General features: G+C 41.0%; 1 protein-coding gene across 4 annotated transcripts in view; it reads left to right on the top strand.

Annotated features, from left to right (window-relative positions):
* LOC128425802 (partitioning defective 3 homolog) overlaps positions 1 to 21,444 on the top strand; it is a 343,569-nt gene that overhangs the window by 204,165 nt on the left and 117,960 nt on the right. For all 4 annotated transcript variants that reach the window (XM_053412630.1, XM_053412629.1, XM_053412628.1 and 1 more), the window contains 2 exons: positions 8,213 to 8,399; positions 19,150 to 19,298. In XM_053412630.1, the coding sequence (XP_053268605.1) occupies positions 8,213 to 8,399; positions 19,150 to 19,298 (336 nt within the window). The remainder of the gene's footprint in view (positions 1 to 8,212; positions 8,400 to 19,149; positions 19,299 to 21,444) is intronic.

Here is a 21,444-nt window from a genome sequence, read left to right as displayed (position 1 = left end):
GATGGATGCATACATTCATAGCTAGAAGATATTTTTCAAATAGGATGTAAATAAAGAGAAAACCCCGACATAGACAGAGCAACTACAGGCTGTCCCCAGATGCTGTAGTCTTCCATAATGGTGTTAAAGTGGGGCCGTGCTCCAAGGAATTGACCCTGTTGTCTTCTCACCTTCAGTATTTCTCAGTCTGCAGACTCATCCTCTCTGTGCACTCAGCCATCGATGCAGGAGATGAGGCAGAGTGACCGCTCTTAACTCGGTGTCCAGAGTGCTTTTAGCATGCCTCAGTATGAAAAATGGCATCAATGTTACACAGAAACCTTCCCTTACCTATATTTGATGTGACCTCACATGAGTCCAACATGGCTTCAAAATATACCGGAGCAGAATTCTGACTAACCATAAAATAGGACTCAGGTCTGCAATGCTGTATTTAATGGCAATAAATACCTTCTGATTCTGATTCTAAAATTGTATCTATGTAATATTGTTATAGGACATAATTTGGACTTATTTGACTATGATTATGTTCCATATTTGGTATTTTGTTGTCTTTTCTAATGCCTTGTTGACAGTACTGGGTATAATTTTGAATGGATATTTCCCCTCCATTTAAAAGAGAAAAACTTGACATGACCTTTGTTTTTATAGAAATATCCCCATCCAGACAAGAACATAATTACAACGACAAATGTTCACGAGTATGCCTGACCATTAGGTGGCGATATAGTCTGCGTCACTGATCTTTCCTTTAAAAGAAACTAACATTCCGAGCATGCTCAGGGAGCTTTGGTATAACGCCGGGTTCACACCGGACGCGGAAGCGAGGCGTAAGCGCAGCGCCAAGCCTCTGGCTCCCATCCACTCCCATGTTAAACATTTGTGCCGGTCACACCGGACGCTGAAGCGCTGCGCCACGCCGTGGCTGCCTAGCGCCGTGAAGCGATCGTTTCGGCGTCGAGTCTATTTTTTCCGCTTGACGCGAGCGTATCGCGACAGGAAACACACTGAAAAATGATTTTAAACGATATAGATGACATATTTTATATGATATAAATGATCAAATATGCATCCCATACTTTGTATTCACGTTCTGTTGTCTTGGAATTTAATTTTACCACTTTTACCAACCTCATTATTTAATGTCCCCCTCTGCCCATCCACTACAGCCACACAAGCAGTCATAAAGATAAAAAAGAGAGGGGGGGGCTACGTATTCTCCACATAGGCTTGAGTGGAGAATACGTAATTTACCCTCGACACCCGACATTTACCGGAGCTAACAGCGGAGAAGTTCTTCAACATGGATGACATTAAATTAATCATTGAAGTGGAGAAGTAACTTGAGTTGTTGATTCTCAGCATATGTTGTATAAAGACAACACCAAAAAAGACACATGTTGGGACGCTGTTGCAGTTAATGTTGGAGCAACAAGTAAGTATATGCTTGAAAAAAATGATTAAATGCCGTTTTTACTGCAGGCTGATAACAGCAGAAGTATGTGATATTATTAGTAATGCGCGGCGCTTCGGCGGCGCTACCACGTCCGGTGTGACCAGCCAAGCGCCGGCGCGCCAGGGATTAGCGCTTACGCCACGCTTCGGCGTCGCTTCCGCGTCCGGTGTGAACCCGCCGTGAGTCGGCAGACGCTTGTTTACAATTGTAATGTGGTGCAATGATGCTAATTTAGCTGCAAACTAACCAACCAAACTTAGAGAAACTGGTATATAGTCACCATTGTTGTTTTTGTATCTGGCACATGCTCCTTACGGAAAGCACCATATGCGAAAGAAGAATTGTCTTCATCATTTCCAAAAAGCTCAGTTTTACATGTAATCACGGATGCCCAATTTTTTGTAAATATTCCTGCAAAAGGGATGGCGCAATACAGTACAATGGTCTACGTGATTTGACTAGCAATTTTATCTAAGAATAAATATAGCAGTAATATAACAACTTTGCAATTGCTCACTTTATTGCTCCAGTATTTTTTTACCAGATTACATAAGTGTTTAAGTGCTCCTAGCCTCAATGTATCTTGTTCAATAATACATCAATTGAACAGTATATATTTCACTTTAATGAGGATTTATAGCACAAGCAGCTGGTGCTTGTTTTGAAAGGTTGAGGTGCTTTTTCATATTCCCTGAAATCGCATTTAAATGATTAATAACAGAGTTGGACAGGAGGGCATAGCTTCCTTCAACACTGACTTGATCTCTGGTAGAGGAAAAACTTTTAGCCTTGTTATGCTAATATATGCCAGAGAAGTTGTTTGTTTAGTATGATGCTGTACTGGAGATCATCTTTGCCTGATGCAATGCTATCTTAGGTATATAAGTGGCCTCCATACATTATATAGAATTTTTTTTTCTGCAATTTGCCACCAAATCAGTTTTTCAAGCATACCTTAAGAATAGCCACATTTGGTCGCTGTGTCGTCAAAGGAACCGTTAAATATGAGAGCACAGTCACAGAGTGTTTGTGAATGCTCTGCTCCTGGGCTCAGGGAAATGATTAACCTGTTAGTCGCAGTGTTTGGCGTCCTCATTCATAGACATCTGGTTGAGTTTCTCAACAAGGAAGTGAGACACTGTCATCAACCCAATCAACTAAATGTCCTGATCAATTGCATTGACTAGAGAATCCCGGGGAGACTGTTAAAAAATGGCACCAGTGTCCCCTGTGGAGCATAAGGCTTTTGTTTCCACCAGTGTGTACTTATAGTGATTACCTGCTGCAACCCATGCATGGGTCTGATTGCTGTAGCATCGTGGATCAACTAATGATCCCTTCTCCAGGCAGATCGATAGGCCAAAGTGTCACCAAAGCAGAGAGAAAGACGGAGAAGAGAGTGGAAAAGAAAGACCGAGAGTGTATGATGGGATAAAATTGAGGAAACTCATGTAGGAGAAAGAAGATGGAGCGGGGCTATTAGTGTGACCTCTCCCCTTACGGCTCAATGTTTCAACGGGCAACGCTTGGTCAGAGGGCAGAGAGAGAAGAGAGTGAAGCTCTGATCTGGTTGGATGGATGCAGCCAGGTGGCCTTTCGAGCCAAAGATCCCATCTGTCTCTGTCTTCACCCTCTGCCAGAGGGAGGAGGAACATCTCTGCTTCAATATCATGAAATAGCTTCCACACGCTAAGCACGGCTTGCGGGGGGGGGGGCTGCGTGTGCTCCGGTACAGTGGTTGTAATGGGATTTCTACTGTAGTGATTGCACTTATCAAAGTTATAGGCATCGAGTAGACAGATAGGATGGAAACACCATGATGTGATAATAAATTCCTGGCTCAGTCGATGTAAGTGTCTAACGATGCAAAATCATTCATTTTCTAGTTTTTCTGGTTTGGACGATGTTCTAATATTAAAAATAACGTAATTTACATGACAACATGTTTCAGCTATTAACTCTGATATGTTAGTCCTTCACATTACAATAGTATAGCTAAATCTAACAAATGCTTCTTGCTCTCAGCTGTGGATACTGAGGTAATGGGTAATAATTCACAACAGTGTCACAAAGGCCTTAGTGTTATGCGTTATATTGGTTCCTCATTCCTTACTACGCAATTACAGATTTAGAGCACAGAAATGTATATTTTGAAGATAAAGTATATTGTGTTAAATTAATGTATTCACATGTTAACCATTATCCATATCAATGTCCAATTATGACCCCTTTCTAACTGGTTTACTGGTATACTGGTAGTAGTTTCCATGTCCACAAAAGTGACAAAGGTCAGAATACTCAACATGTCATAATGCCATTATTGGTTATTCTGAGTACGACCGTATTTGTGTTTAGGGATTCAGACAATGCTATGTGGCAGTGTGTCATTCAGACTTTTATCATGGAATATTAGTGTCCCTGTAAATGTTGTCATGTGCACACTCAACAATGCTTAACGTGACATAGGGTTACATTTGTGCCACGAAATAATCCAAATCCAAAATATCAGTTATTTCAGTGGCCTAATCATGTTGCTCTAGAACTCATCCTTTAGCTGCATTGATGGGAAGCATGAATCACGATCTCTTAAAAAAACATCCAAAAGCCCCTTTGTGGAAGAACCAGATTCCATGAACAGTTAATCCTAACCCAAGTGAAATGTATCCTCGAGTGACCTCTCCTACATGTCTCTAAGATATGTGTGTGACTGCTGATTAATTTGTGATGGCAACGTGATTTTCACATATCTCCTACAAACTGGGCGCATGAAAAGCCCCAGTGTTTTTAGAATTGCCAAGTCATCAAAGACTTAATAACAGCATTTTGATTCCAGCCAAGATAGTGGTTCTGGGGTTTGGAGAAAACAGTAATTGCATTCATTCTGCTCAGGTTTAGATGCTTGTGGTTATTTTGCTCTGGCAGGAGAAGGGAAAAGTAGCTTCCAACTTACCAGCAACAATATGTTCAGATGATTTTTTTAGTGTAATTATGTAACCAACAGAGACAACACTCATAGCATGTAAAGTAAGACTACCAACAAGTTATGGACAGACTTGACTGTCAGCCTTTTCACCAGTTCACCACTCTGCCTCTTGCTTTCCATCTTCCTCAGCCCACCCTCATGAACCAAAGGCCGAGTCCCCTCATTTCAGTCTCGTCCACTTAGTCTAAGGTTTGTCTGCTTTATTGTCCCAGTTTAGCTGGACATTCATTTTCAGAGTTAAATTGCTGAATTCAACAACATGTCTTGAGGGTGGGTGGTTTCCTTTATTATGCTAACAACTGCAGAAAAGCAAGTGCCGCAGCTTCTCTAATTATTTTCACCTCCCAAGCCTCATTATGGCCCTGACGATACCTGTCCACTGGCCATTTATTGTGTGTGTGTGCGAGTGCGCGTGTGTGTGTCCTTTAGCTACTTAGTAAAGAGGGAAGTGAAACGCTCTTAGCAGCTCTTCATCTGCTGGGCTGGCCACTTGGGTCGAAAGGTCCTGACTGGAAATATTTCATAAAGCTGGCAGAAGGAAGCTTTCAGACTTTCTAATTAAAACTATGTCCTCTAACAAAAGTGCTCTGCTGACGTAAGTCAATGCAAGGTGATTATGTGCAAATGCATTGTCTTTAAGAGTGCACATTTTGTATGCAAGGAAATTATTTGTCCTTGTGTTGTGCATTTGAAACACAAACTAATCCTGGTACAAAGCTCTTGTCATGTTACCACTGCACTGAGGTCTCTCCTGTAGTGGCATTCTCAGTGTGGCTGATGCAATTGAAAGGTAACTCTAACTGAGAGCTGAAGAAAAGTGAAAGGCTGGTATGAGGACAGCCCCTGTGGACACACAACCGCAGGGCATCTCTTATTGACACACTCGCCGCACTGTTCCCAAACTGACTGTAAGACAGAAACAATGACGACAAGTGTAGAGTTTGGGGACTGACTTAGAGGAGATGTGCAAAAAGACTCCGAGGTCAAACCTAAACCACTGCATAGAGCTAAAGCACACAGAGCAAGAACATTCACTGAATATACAGTATAGAACAGAATGAGGATTCTAAAAACCACATAGACATTTGTCATACAGACATAGTAATAATTATAGGCTGCAAAGGTAATTTTATCCTTTACCCAAGTTCAGACCATAATTTGTTTTTCTGTATAAATTGGAAAAGAAAGTGTCACAATTGCCTAACAAACTGCTACACATTACATCATAATATCTGTTGGGACATAGAAAATTACCTATTATGTTTAAGTGGACATTCAGTCAATTTTAGTTCAAAGATGGTGTATTTGAGCCTCATGACATGAGATTATAGGAATAAGGATTAGATTTTACAAGAATCAAGTCATAAGTTTGGGCTACTTGTCCTTTTAGAGAGGGACTATCCAAAAATCAGTCTGTCACTGCGTTAGAATGAGGAATGTGGAGTATCTTGTTGAGTTATAGGCTTCTTTAGGTTACACAAATAACGTAATACTTCATCTTTTGGCACATCAGCCGGATATTATGAGGACTTCAAAAGAGTGTCTGAAGAATAACACAGACCTAGAGGAAATAGTCTCTTTAATGGGATTGGAATTGTTTGGGAGTGGGCGGCTGTACGACTATTGTTGGTTAATTCTAGATGCTATTCAAAGCTTCAAAGATTTTGGAGTGGAACTCCAAAATATTTTTATTTTTGTTCTTGCATTTGGATTTTCTCATTAAATTACAACTTTATCCTGGTAATATGACAACTTTCTCTGATTAGTTTTTCAATATTGTTCTAATATTCGTCGTAGAGATCAAACCGTTGCTGTTGAGTGTTTTTCTTATATGCCAAAGTGCAGTTCAGAAATAATTGTATACTAATACAATTTGATTTAGGATAAATAATGAATGCTGTCACCGAGCTCTGATTTAACTTCCAACCAATTGATGTGCCTGTGTCTGAAGGTGAAAGTTAAAGATCTCACTCAGTAACACCTACGTGCTGGAGTTTCTCACCATCACGACTCGAGTCCTGCTGATTTACAGTACAGGGGGAATTCAATTAACTGTTATTTCTCTGTCAAGCGGCCCAAGTGAGAAATAGCCTTCATTCCACCTGTACAGTGTTGGCAGCCATGTTAACTGGATAAGATGAGGCTGTCCATGGACAAAGGGATGAGGCTTCCAGAGTTAATTAAAAGATAGATACATAAGTACAAGGACGGGTTTTGTTAAAGGTTTGTATTCAGGGGGCTGCAAAGCAAGAAGACACCAGAAAATCAGGTGTAAAAGAGTTTAACCTACCCTGAAGAAAAGCTTTATTTCATTAGGATTAAAGAAAAATAAACATTTAGTAAACCAATGTCATAGTGATGTAATTCAATCTATCCACAGTAACGCTGCCTTTGATACAGTACACATATTTCCCTAAAGTAATAGGTGTAATAAATCTCTTTTGCTCTATGCCACTGATAAGACTCCTGACTATTATGACAAACAACCAAGAAAATGCTAATTTACTATTTGATTTTTGTTGTTTGTCGTTGGAGACTATCTTTATAAGCCCACCCCCGTGCGTCCTCGCCTCGAGTCGAGTGTTTTCCCTTTAAATTCTTTTTTATCTGCAAATAACTAAACTTTATACCTCATTGCTGTGTTGATTGCTGCTCTGATTTACTTCCACAAAAAGCATTTATCATTTGTCGGGGCCTCCGTGAAATTAAATGACTCTCAGAGTTGGGACCCTGCCAGGGTAAATATTGTTGTCTGCTGTTAGTGATTACACACAATTGTTCCTGAGCTATTAAATTTGCAAAATGACTCTCGCTATAATGCAAACAAAAGCAAATACCATAGGAAGTTCAGCAGTACTGAAAACATTTGTCTAATCGTAAGCAGGTGTGTGATGGGGCTGAGACCTCATTACTCATGTTGACTTTGATTCCCCCCCTTTTTTTTGTCATGCCTGTATATCCACACATGTGCTCATCACTCATTTGCAGAGTGAATCCTCCACCTCTGTATTGTAATGCCACTTCTCATGCCGTTGAACAACCCTTCTCCTGCCCTTGGTGCTGCCGAGCGCCCGCCGCCCTCAACTCATTCCCCATTGACTTTGACTCCTGAGGAGCAGCGAAGGAGCGATTCAAAGGAGCCCTCTGTGGGGAGGGTCGGCCGAGACAGAATACAGATCAGGCCAGCTCTTCTCCTGCTCATATTTGTCCTTGGAGAGGAGAGAAGGAGAATAGATTACCAACTTCTAACTCTTCCAACTTTTGGCTGCAGCGTTAAGAGACTGGACTCCAGACAGGAAACATTAGGTTATGTTCTAGTGAGTCTTCATGGTCAATTTGTCCTAATTTGCACCAGCCTTGACAACCTCTGTGTGTTTAATGAGTGTAATGTACCAACTATCGTTTGGTTTTGTCATGCAACATATTTGTATGCATGCAGCGTTACAAAAATGCACCTGATAAGCATCTTTTCCTTTTTGAAAACTTTCTCTGTCCTTCAGGCTTGTCCAGATAGGAAAACTCCACAGCACATTTATCTCTGTTTACAGTATTATCTTGCTAATTAATAAAGTAAGATAAAGTTATTTCTGTGGAGGAATTGGCTTCAGCATGTGGACATCATTTTTCTCATTCTGCTTTTTTCTCAGTGGCTTAAGGAAAATCTTGACCATGGATGCCATGTTGTCTGATAAAGAAACTTAATTAATCATCTGTAGCATATCTTGAATCGCTCTCTTCCCCTCTCTCTTCCTCTCTCTCTCTCTCTCTCTCAGGTAACTACCAGCTCTCTCCCACTGTGAACATGCCACAGGACGATATAGTGATGATCGAAGACGATAGGCCGCCCCTACTGCCGGCCCACCTCTCCGACCAATCATCCTCTAGCTCCCACGATGATATGGGCTTTGTTGGAGAGAACCCGGTGTCCTGGATCCACGAGCTGCCCAGTCAGAATGAATGGTGAGCGAGCTGAATTATTTATTACACGTTTGTCTATGAGGTTTGACTTTCAGGACTGTCTTGATTCAATATTCTCGAGAAATGAGAAACATTAAATATAATACATTTTCAGTGATTCCAAGTTATTTCCCAGATTTACCAATGACAGCCTCTCTTAGTATGAAAGTACAAACCAGACTACCTGACTACAGACCAGGAAATATTATTTTTACATCACACACAAGGTTTTTTATGAGAAAGTTATGAAATGTTGCTTTAGGGCTATATTTTGAATCACAAGATGTGGGTACACATCTATCTTGGTTTATACATGCAGTTGTGTATTACTGTGTGTGTGTGTGTTTGTGTGTGTGCGTGCACATGCGTGTGTGTGTTGTGCGTGTACTTGTACAGATACATTTGTGAGGACCATTTGAGTTACAACCTACAGAGTGACGTTAGAAAGAGGTTTAGGTTAGGCATTTAGTTTTGATGGTTGAGGTTAGGGTAAGTGTCTAGGGTATGCAGTATGCCAATGAGTGTCCTCACTAAGACAGATGTAAAAACATGTGTGTGTGTGTTAAATAATGGATGACTTAGCAGCAGTTATCAGACTATGAGTGAAAAAAACTCTCTGGGACTCGACTTTCAACTCCCCAACCCCAACCACCTATGAGATTTCAGTGCCCCACTCAGTCTATATCTGCACCTCATAATAAAATGTGGAGCTAGCACCCATCAACCCTGTCGGGAAACTAAAGTATCTTTAGGGACCTGTTTAAGTAGAGGAACCCCGACAGTCTGCAGAAGGAGGGTTTAAAATTTTAGCACTGTGCAATCAGCACATAGCCATTTTCTGCTTATGTTTAATAATTTGTTTTTTCAAAAACTCTGTATTCCTGCCTTTAAGACAGGAAGTTATAGCTGGCCACACTCTCAGGTACAATCACCCACTCTAAAATTACATGTGGCATTTCCTTCATAATTGCAGTGTTCAGGTACAGGAAATCACAGGGCAAGACATCCAATCATGTCCTCTTTTTCTCATCTGAATGACTGCTTTTTCACCTACTGGTTTTAGCTCTCGTTTTTTTATTCTATTCAGAGTGAGTCATATTTTTTTATATGAAGCTTGCCGTCCTCTCTTGTGATTGGCTGGGTAAGACACGCAGCAACACAACCACGACCTGAAGTTTTGGTTGTGTTGTGTTTTCAAGGTGGAATGACGGGTGCCACGAGATGCTTGGATTCTTTATTTATTAATTTCTAGTATTTTTATTTATTTTTCCCTGGAGACACTCTTTTTTCTCTCTCTCTCTCTCTCTCTCTCTCTCTCTCTCTCTCTCTCTCTCTCTCTCTCTCTCTCTCTCTCTCCCCCTTATTTATTTTGAATGAGTAGATTTGCTCATTATTCATGTGATGTCAGAGGTTTGTCATAGTGGATTAGGTTTGCAGCATATGGCTGAACCACACTCAGGCCTCCTCACACACACACATACACATATGCATGCATACCTTGTGCAACAGAAATCCATAGTGTGCTGCATACCTCCGCCTTGGGTTATGTAAATATCTCATGGCCTCAAAGTCATAAACACGAAAACACACACGTAATATGAAAAAAATCTCCAATTCTAACATTTGTTTAAACACATCAAATGGTGTGTATCCACATTCTGACTAAATTATACTGTTAAACTGTTTCTCAAACATCCCTCCAAATACATACACACACACACACACACATATACATACACACACAAACACACACACACACACACACACACACACACACACACACACACACACACACACACACACACACACACACACACACACACACGCACACGCACACGCACACACACACACTAGCATTAACAAGCATACCAAGCCAGCAGGGGATGTGGGTCAGCCAGACTCCAATGTATTGGAACTGTTACTTTTTAATTAAGCTCTTGCAAAAGTGCAGCCAGGGCCCTGTACATGTTGAATATGTATTGTGCAGAGCTATGAAAGTCTCACCTCTGGCCTCCAGTATTATACAGACTCCCTCCTGGGAGGCACCTCGCCAAGGCCACAGCTATACACCTACAGTGCATACACAAAACACCAAAAAAAATGGCCGGCTGGCTGTTAAAATAATTCTTATTCAGGCTCTCTCTCTTCTTGTCCTTTTTTACCCTTTGTCTTCACTTTTACTTCCCTTATTTATTTATTTTCTTTGGCACCAGCGATGTATTTGACTTTGTTCACGCTTTGAATAGCGGCCCAGTTCGCTGTTAAAAAATAATTTAATTTGCCTTACATCTCTCTATAAATTAAGGGGTAATAAAAGGTCATTCCAGCATCTGGTACTGGTTATTATAAAGGTTAAGAACTACTTATGTAAACATAATCAATTAAGGGCCTTGTATTTTTTTAATATACTCATCTTCCTTTGCTTCTTCTCTCATCCGATTTCATCTCATTCATGTCATACAAAGTTAGAAATAAACATCTCTGAATATGCTTCCTTGAGAAAGCTGACTTGATTCAATATTCTCGAGAAATGAGAAACATTAAATATAATACATTTTCAGTGATTCCAAGTTATTTCCCAGATTTACCAATGACAGCCTCTCTTAGTATGAAAGTACAAACCAGACTACCTGACTACAGACCAGGAAATATTATTTTTACAACACACACAAGGTTTTTTATGAGAAAGTTATGAAATGTTGCTTTAGGGCTATATTTTGAATCACAAGATGTGGGTACACATCTATCTTGGTTTATACATGCATTTGTGTATTACTGTGTGTGTGTGTGTTTGTGTGTGTGCGTGCACATGCGTGTGTGTGTTGTGCGTGTACTTGTACAGATACATTTGTGAGGACCATCTTCCTTTGCTTCTTCTCTCATCCGATTTCATCTCATTCATGTCATACAAAGTTAGAAATAAACATCTCTGAATATGCTTCCTTGAGAAAGCTGCTTTCAGATCTGCAACTCCAATTATCTTGTGTAACAAACTGAGTATCCAAGTAGGTCTGCGTGGGAATACAGCAGGAGCAACCGTGTGTTGATGATGTTTCTAACACACATCAGACGCAAAACTAAAAACTAAAAACAATGGAAATATCTCAGGATGAAAATGAGGTGCCAAATACTTAGATGCCAACAAGGATGCCAAAACGGAATGACGAGATTTAAGGACTTTTGGTGACGGTGGTGTTTATGCGCTTTGAACAAAAACATGTGATCGCCGCAGCAGAATGTATACATTACGTCCTGCCTCCTACATGTAGCTCCATTCCCCACCTGAGCGCTCTGGAGATATCTGTGTTGGAAGATCTGAGCGGAGGATCTCCTGCTGCGTTCTCCATATGTGAAAGGCAAACTCTAGACAAACACTGCACCTAGTTTTGTAGACATTCTCTGGAGTTCATGTTTGTTAAACAGCTAATGAGATTCTCCTCTTTTTCTCAGCAAGTTTCTAGCGAATGACACAGCCCGTGTGTTGCTGTGTTATTGTGTAGGCCCCCAGGAAGAATGGTTGTTGAATGCATGAATCCTGTTTCTCACAAGACACATAACTTGACCTACTTTTTTCCTTGTCACCCCTAGACAATATCTAATGGGTGTGGGATCTGTATACCTTTGCCTTTTAGTTTTATTGTGAGAAGGCATATGCCTGTTCTGCCTCCTCTTGTAGGCACTACAAGCTATTCCTTTGTTATGAACCACAGTTGCACCATATCAGCTCTACAGGTCTCAACTGACCCTGATAAAAAAGGGCTATAGATTATGTAAACAAATACCTTTATATCTCTGTTAAAATGGTAATTTTAGGATACCAAAGCTTGTATTTATTTGCTGCTGTATTACAAACTGTTTTATTATTATTATTATTATTATTAATCTTATAGACTTTTTATCACTAAGGTGTTGGTTTTGTGGAGCTTATTGAAAGTGTTTTTTTGATATGAGGCTGTTTCTACCTCCAACCTTTCTAGAGATAATTTTGAGATGCCTTTGAATTGATTGCACTGCTCTGGCTCTTTATCAGGCAGCTGTAAAAGACTATACTGGTTTAAGGCAGCGTGTCAGTGTGGAGGGTCAAAGGCTGTGTGAATGTGGACCAGTGTAGAGATGTAAACCAGCATGTGTTTTATGTCAGGTTCCACTGGATAAATAAAGTCTGTAAATTATTACTATGCATATCTGCACTTAGTTCATTGCAGAATTGGGTCCTGACCCGTCACATTAATTCCCTCTGCCGTGTCTTACCTCCTCCCTCATAAGTTTGAATCTTAAGCCAAACAGGAAGGGCCGCGTCTAAATGATTTATAGTGAAACAGATAAGACACACTGGCAGATATAGTGGCTTTGCAGAATGATTTGGATGAATAAGCAGATGAAAGGGCTTTTTTTACCTCAGTAATGCAATGTGCAGTGTCAGAAACACAATTTAGTGCACAGCTCCTACACTGTAACACAAGCAGGTTCATCAGAGATTCAGAGGGTTTTCATGCCAGATGTTGATGAAGTGCAGTTGCAGGGTGTGTTTGTTCTCACTAACCTGGGTCCAAGCCCATTTCAAGCTCTACTTACACCTCGTATGCAAATAATTAACTCTTTGTCTTATATAAACAGTTAAAACAGGGCCGTCAGAAATCAGAGATTCTAATCCTCAAAACTATTATTTAAAGATATTCTGTTCTGCAGAGATGCTCCCATCAGCTTTCTGTGTTCTCAGGCTTCTAAAGACCAAAACACTTGGGAGTGTTTTACCTTCCATTTTGACTGCTCAGTTCCATCATTCTTGCCCGAATGAATATTTCCCTTTAACATTGTTGCTTAGTAGTTGTTTTAATCCTCACTGAGATGCCTTCAACTTTGTCCTTCAGAACAAAAATAAATACTTCAAAAATAATTTGCAGACAGGCTTACGTCCCAATGTAGCATCAAAACAAAAGTACCTGAGCTCAGGAAAAGTTTGTAAGAGTTAAAGCCCTCACGTACAAAGTTCTAAAGGAGAATAACTTGACTTTGAAGCTGAGGCTCTGGCAGAGGCTGTGGACGTCTCTATTATCAATAACGCTATCTCCTTAGTGTTGTGTTTTTCTCTCCATGAACTGCTTTGAACTGTATGCACATTACTAGTTTAGAAGTGTTATGATAAACCACTCACTTTTATATTTATTCATTTAAAAAGGGACAATCCACATTAATTCATGTGTACATAAATCCAACAGTTTCATCTGCAATCCCTGGTAGGTTGATCCTCAAAATCATGCAAATAACAAATAAAAGTATAAATGTTTAAAGACACAAAATTACACCCAAAGACACAAACTAAGGCACAAAGCATATGGAAAACACAAACCATTAGAAATATATATATATAAATAGAAGCATATTGGGTTATGTGGCCATGGTAACAATAATATATATATATCTTTGTTAGAATGTAACATTACAGTACAAAAGTGCCATTTTATGAATGTATCAATCCAGTTATCGTTATTTACAATGTCCTATAACTTATAATAAATACGCAACATGGCAGCACTACTAGCCTGATCCTGTTTGCTTATTTAATAATGCACAGTGCTATATACAGAGAGAAGTTTACAGTTTTCCCCAGTTAATCACTGTACAGGATAGAAGGCTTGGGCTCTATCATTGATCATACAAGGTAAAACCTGCAAGGGCTTGTTTCTGCTGTTAGCAGACCTTATCGTCGCAGTCTGTGTCTGTCTAAGTCATGAACGCACCGTTTTCTCACTTGTACTAGGATTGGGGGCGAGACTGTGCAGTGAGTCATTTGGTGCTGATGTGCAAAAAATAAGCCAGGGGGTGTCCGCAGCTTGCTCATCAGGCTGAGGTTTAGGAAATGATACACAACATCACTTAGAGTCGGGAACTAACTACTCACAGATCGCCCGTGGCACACAGGCTACTATTACCATACCAACCACTGTTATCATAGCTGCCCCGCAGACCACCTGAATGTTTTACTAAGTGTAGGAGGAAAGGAGACAAGTACAGTTAGAATTGGATAAATGCTACTTAAATTACAATTAATTCACCGCGACTTGCTCAATAATATATTAATTGTTTGATTGGTGTAATTGCTCGACCCCCTATTGGAAGCCCTTTGGGTTTTTTAAAGGTCTTTAAATCTACCGAGAATGAAATTACGGGGCAAGCCCAGAATGGTAATGATTCTTAGCACATAACAATGCAAATTAACCCTGCAATTTATAAACTCACAATACCCCATTCCCAAAGATTTTTCAACACAAATGCTAAAAACACAACACTGCACAACAGCCTGACCTCTAGTGAGTTAAATGTTGTAACACCTATCTAATGTCTATTTCTGACTTTAGTAGGTGTGAGGGACTGAGAACAACACATCAGCTTGGAGAAGAAAAAGTAACCTTAAAAAAGAAAAGTTACTACCCCACTTGCACCACCGGGGGCACTGTCAGTCTGAGCAAGGCCGACAGAGGATAGGTGCCAATTGTCATCGAGGTGAGAGAGAAGTGAAACAGACGGTGAGGGAGACAGTGGGAAAGAGAGAGAAAGAGAGAGAACTAGACTGTGTCTTTCTCTGTCTTTGTGAGATGTCACAGGTGGAAAAATCCTTTCCCGTGCAGCTATGACACAGTCTGTCAACCAGCAGAGATGGAACAGGACTCCAGAAGAAAAACACACACACACACACACACACATGCTATACTTCCATCTTTATGTGGGTGCCCCTTAGCCCTTTAACCATCTCAAATAACCCCAGGACCAGTAGCAAATGTCCTCAATCCCATTCTGTAAAAGTGAATATAAGATTGAAGTACAAGCACACACACATTGTTCATGCTGCACAGAAAGACTTGGTCTCATGAGTGTTTAGATACATATTGGCTGGTAAACAATTTCACAAATTAACATATAAAGTGGAAAAGGTCCGCATAGACACGAACAAACAAACTTGCAAACCAACACTGCAGGCAGATTGCCTACTTCAGTTCACTCCCTAATAGTCTCTATCATCAGTAATGTAACTAAGAATCACAAGTGCTCTATTAAACATGTGTTTGTCCCATCAAGCTATCAGCATAAGTACATATGAATGCAAACAGCCCTGTAGTGCACGCACACACACATCATTTGACAAATCTCAAATGTCCATTTAAGTTTGCAGTGACTTTAACACAATGTAGTACACACACACGTGCGCGAAATTGCAGGCATTCCTTAAATGCTAATCGCCTGCTTTATGAATATTTACTATGTCTCAGTGGTGCTTCCTTGCTACAAGCGTGTCATACATGCGCTCGTTTCTGTGCTCACCTTGAGCGTGTTTATCTGCACCTTCTCAGGTTGTGTACTACGTGTGTGTGTCTGCCCTACATCGCCTCGCTGTGACAGGGTGCAGGTGAAGCTCAGCATGAATGATGCCATAGTAACCTCCACACACACTCTTGCCACACAGAGTATCACACTGCCTGGTTGCAGTTGTTTCCAGGAGTCTGGAGAAGACGTCAGCGAAACTCAAGAGCATCCGTAGACCGGCCAGGCAATGAATGAGGGGTCGACACAGGAGTCAGTCTTAATTGATCTCGTTCTCTCCCTCTCTCTCTCTGCAACCTCATCACAGTTGAAAAGGGAATTAGAGCAAATTGCAGGTGTAGCTGCTCGTCTGTGTGGCACTGATGGAACAATTTTATTTTACAGTCTTTAATCTTTAATGGCTGCAATGAAGCAAGTGAAATAAAAATCTGACATGAATTTCATGTTTACGAACATTTTGAAAGGGGTTAAAGAAAACTCTCCATTCGCCTCTTTTCCCTCCAAAACATATGAAATAGTTCAACTGCTTTGTGTGCGCTGGTGCACCTGCCAGCAATTCAGAGCTCTGCACCAACTTCTCATGCAGGGCTTTATGCAATGATTGAAGGCACCCTCAAGCTCCTTGGCCCAGCTATGCATTCATGCGGTCAGCTGAATTGCCCCTTTCCAAACCTCAGAAAGACCAATTCAGAAGCACCTTACCGAGCGTTACTCTGCACCTCTTGGCCCCTCTCTGAAGCGTTGACACGGATGCACAGAACCCCCCCCCGCTAGTCGATCAAACTGTGCTGCACTTTTCTAGGATGTAGGATACTTCTAGACCTACCTCTTCGGGGTCACTTTTAAATGAGGGTAAGAAGCATGGAGAGCAAGTAAAAAGAAGAAAAAGGAATTTGAAAAACACACAAGTCACCAGGGTAAATTGTGAGCGCAGACGGCTTTTAGCACACACCACTTAGCAGCAAGGCTGATGTGCAGTTTGACACATTTAGCTTCCTGCGAGGGAGACAGGAACAAGTTGATGTAAAATGCAAGTTAAAGCTGTGGGTTTTGCCTGTGAGCAATCCTCAGGCTAGTTAATTTTAGATGATGGGAGGAATTGGAACGCGGAGGAACGCATTTGCTCGGAATGGTGAAAATTGCTTTTAAACACTGTTTAAAGAAGCAGAGATGAGAGAATGTATTATCCAAATGGATTGGGCCCACTATTAAAAATACCCCAGAGGCTTGGACAAAGATGGATGGTTTGAGGAAGAAATTCCGCCACTCTGCAGATTATCTAACTTGTCCGGGCAGTCACATGGTCAAGAAACTTCTTCTTTCCATCCGTCCAATACATTTTTCATTAAGTATATGACCAAAGTGAACAATTCAGTGGTCATCTAAGTCCAGTATGGGGGACAACTTCATAGATCCACACTTCTTTAAGATGGCTTTTCTTTCTGCTTGTTTGAATTTAAGGAACATGTGGATCATAGCAGGGATTTTCAAAGCAGGGTCATTAAAACAAGCATTTCTATTGGAAAATGAATTGCCAGTTGAGAATGATTACACAGGGTCCCCAAATGAGTGCTGGATTTCTATTAATGGACTGTACAAGCTGTGAATCTGTGTATCAGTGAGTGAGTAGCACAATCACTAAGTGCAACATGTGTCCACATTTGTATTAAATAGCTTTAAATTTAGTAAGTAATAATTCTATACTATGAAAGGTAGAATTGGCTTATATCTAAAGGGACATGTTAAACAGGGTAGGAAGCAGTGGTGTAGAGGGTCACTGCCACCTCTTCAAATACACATAGTTACTCATGCATATTATATTCATGACTACATGGTTATTCATGCTTACTCCGACCTTAGTTCAGACCCCCCCCAGGTTACCTTGGATCCCAACCTGGGTGTTTGGATGTTTCTCTGTGTGAACCAAAGTAAAACAGAGGCAATGTCAAAATGGCTGCTTAACGTAAACCAGCAAATCTGATGTCCTACCAAGTGAATTTGCACCTCTGCTGGGCCGTCCCTCTAAATGTCACTCTTACTGCCCACAGACTTCTCACCACTGCTGCTCAGACAGGCTGGTTTCTGATTCATCCCAACCGTAATTGCTCTCACACCTTCGCCAACTAAATGTATCTGCGTGACAGGGTTAGGCATGATCCCACCTGCTGGCCTCTCACTTTTGCTATGTTCCATGTGTGTTCAGTTTCCCCAGGAACATAATCTTGGCGAGAGCGAGGGAAATCTAAATTCAGGCTGAAAATACGTCCTTTCTCGTCTGCATCGTCTCAGTCACGCTCCGGCAGATGACATTTGCGGAAACAGAAAAAAGGAGAGAGAGGGCAGGCGGTTTTTTGTGGGCTTGGAATGATGAGAGGAGAAAAGTGAGGGATGATGAATAAATGAATAATACATCTGTGCTGTCATTCCCCTCTTCCTGCTCCACCTCCCTCTCATCCTGTGTCAGCTGGAGTTGGTCCTTTGAGGCAGTCTGATCCTAGTTGGGATTGTCAGGTGTGGTCGACAGCAAAGTGACACGTTGACACCAGCTCCTTGGTGACACATGAAGCGGCTCTTTCGTTAAATGGGGTTGACGTCCAAGATAAGAATTGTTTGCATGCAAACAAGTGCCAACAAAAAACGGCCCCGCCCCCTCCCTTCTACTCCACATTAATATGCATATTCACATCGTCAAGCTGTAAACAGTATCATGGAAGATCAGATAACTGGATGAAGCTTCTGTTGTAAGAAGCAGGAATTCAGGATCACAACACAACGATCCTTTTAATGATTATAATGTATGATCGTCAACAGAACAAAAGAAACAGCGACAATGTCCTCTCATGCGTTTAACATTTATTAGACTCTGTATCGCACCGCCTCTCCTCCCCTCTGTCTCCCCTCGAATGGCAAGATGTTCTCACCTTAATTGTAAATGCACTCCTCTGCATTCAGATACCCGTGTCCCCCCCCCCCACACACACACACCTCTGAATCTCCTTTACGCGCGCTCCCCTCGGATTTTCAATTAAGATCCAGACAGAGATAGAGGATCTCATAGAGAGTGTGCTTTGGTGGGCCGGGCCCTGCCATCGCTCCAGACGTATTGGAGGAGGTGGGTTATTGAGTGGCCATGACCCCGGAGATCCCTCACCTCACTGGAATATCACACATCTTCGCCAGGCCTCCTCTCTCCAGCAAGAGATGGAGGTGTCCTTGAATATACTAAAATATAAAAAGAACATTGAGTGTGTTTCTGTGTGTGTGTGTGTGTGCTTTGATATTAATAGATACCCCCTTCTTTATTATAAAACATTCTTTGTATGCATAATCAGTGGATTAAAAGGTATGCTTTTTCTTTGACTCTTGGAAACGTGATTATAATTTGTTTTTGTCCGTCTCTCTCTCTCTCTCATTTCTTCACCGCGGACGGCAGCTCGCTCAGTCTGGACGCAGACGCTGACACTTCGTTCCAGAGGGAGGGCTTTGGCCGGCAGAGTATGTCCGAAAAACGCATCAAACAGTATGAAAATGCAAATCAGCTGGAGATCATCAAGACCCGCAAGTCGAAGAGCATGGATCTAGGTAAATGCTACGTTACGCTATGTTAACCACATATAACACATGAGTCAAGAGTCTGTTCAAAATTGAAGCAAACATTCTTATTTTGTTTCTCATCAGTTTGGGTTAGGGTTTTAAGACCAAAAGACAAACATAGGAAATGTTTTACAACAATAAACACCATCAATACAAACAGCCCCACACTGTGAACGAGTGAACACAATATCTAGGGTTTAGGTACCTTTGGTGTCACAAGTCCAGCCATCACCTGTCCACCTGTCCTCGTTTGGCTTCCACATCCCATGGCCTTTTGTCCAGCAGAGCATGGTTGAAAACACAAGAAAAAATAACAGCGGCCTTTTTTAGTGACTGCTTGGTAATGGGAAGGCTGGCGAGACACACGCACAAACACACACACACACACACACACACACACAAGAAAATGCTGTCTGAGCCTCTCCCACTGTGGCTGAAGCAGCCGCTGCCTTCTCTCGGATCACTGGCTAATCACAACAGATAACAACTACCTCTCTTCCACAAGGCGCCCAGAGACCTGTAGAAACCTTTGACTCTCCGCCAGACTCGTGTAGGTCCGGACCACTGCACTCTGTGGGTTCCACCTTTCCTGCATTAGCTATAGCCTCTGTTCGCTTCCGTTGAACTTCTCTACTTCTAAATGAAACCAGACAAAACAAACTTCTCCCTGATGCTCTTTGGAGAAAGATGGTAACTGGTCATGGGATAGATTTCACTGAGAAATTAGTTGACCAAAAAAAGACTTTCCATTATGTTCTTAGCGTTGAAATATAATTGGGTATTACTGAGGACAGGAAGTGAGTAGAATGGGCAGGAAGCAAAGATCACTCATGATAGTTTTCATTACTGCAAATGCACATTTTATCACCAAGTTTAATCAAAAAAGCTTCTTAGTTGAGCCAAAGTGGCCTCAGCATTTATTTTTGAATTTGATTAGTTCGAGAAAACAGCGTATGATTTTACAAAGGAGACTCGTTTATTTGCTCATGAGGCAATACCTCGCTCCTGGGATAACCAGTGTTATTGATGTTTTACACATCTCTATTATTACTCTATTACATCTCAGATCTCCAGATTAGTGTGTGTGTTGTTAGACGCAATTCAAAATCACATTCCCTTTCACTTCTGTTGAGGCTCAATTGAATTGTGAAATATCCTGCCGACAGCATTCCCTGCCAATAAAAAAAATCATAATCCATCAGTGAGAATATCACAGTGTTCAGATGGTGCAAGGAAATAACTCACTTGTTCCTCACGTAATAACTCTGAATAACTGACATGAGTTCCCAGAGGAGAAAAATGTTTCAGTCACTACATTCACCACAAACTGTTTTGGTTCCTGGCGCAACACAGTCAAGGAGGATCCAAACCAGAAACAAAACACAGGGACTCCACTTAGACCCCCTAAAACTCTTCTTTGTTCTTCAAATTTAAATAGAGTAACTCTGCTGTCAAGCTGGAAATACAATTGAATCCTGTAATATTTTAATTTAAAATATAGATATATAAAATATAGATATGTATCTCTTTCTCTTTCACTCTCTCTTTTGTTATATAAAATGAACAAGGGGGACATGGTGAAAACTTGGTTTTCAATGGATGGCAAATATAAACGATCACAGGCAGACACGTGCAGGCCACAGGAATCCAAACACAAGCAGCAGGAAAAAGGAAAATCACTCAGGTGATTACAACTTCACAATAAGTAGAGCAGAGAAAATGTCTGAGGACATCTGTGGGTTGAAGGTGATTGGTAAGTCAATGGACAAGGACAAAAATGAACAGTCAGAGACATGGACTGAGGCAAACTGCGAAAGCAGTGTGTGACACAGGCTCTGCAGTCTGTTCAAAGTGAAATCTACAAATTATAGATTGTATCTAATGCTATATACATTTAATTAATTTCATAGGCGCACACTGCTGTAGTGTTATTTTAATGAAATTATTACATCAAAGCCATACAATGAAAAATGGCCTAAAGATAATGTGTAATAGAACAAAATAAATTAAATGAGCCAAAGAACATATTGCCAACGTTTACCCTTAAGCCTCATCTTTGCCTCACTGTTATTGAGAAGTTTGTCTTTAGAAGTTCAGTGAAGTAGGAGGTGTAAGCATTCTCCCCTGCTTTTCA

Source organism: Pleuronectes platessa, chromosome 20 (genome assembly GCF_947347685.1).
Source record: "Pleuronectes platessa chromosome 20, fPlePla1.1, whole genome shotgun sequence".
Lineage (NCBI taxonomy): Eukaryota > Metazoa > Chordata > Actinopteri > Pleuronectiformes > Pleuronectidae > Pleuronectes > Pleuronectes platessa.
Note: the sequence above shows the minus strand (reverse complement) of the source record. Positions and strands in the feature narration are given on the sequence as shown.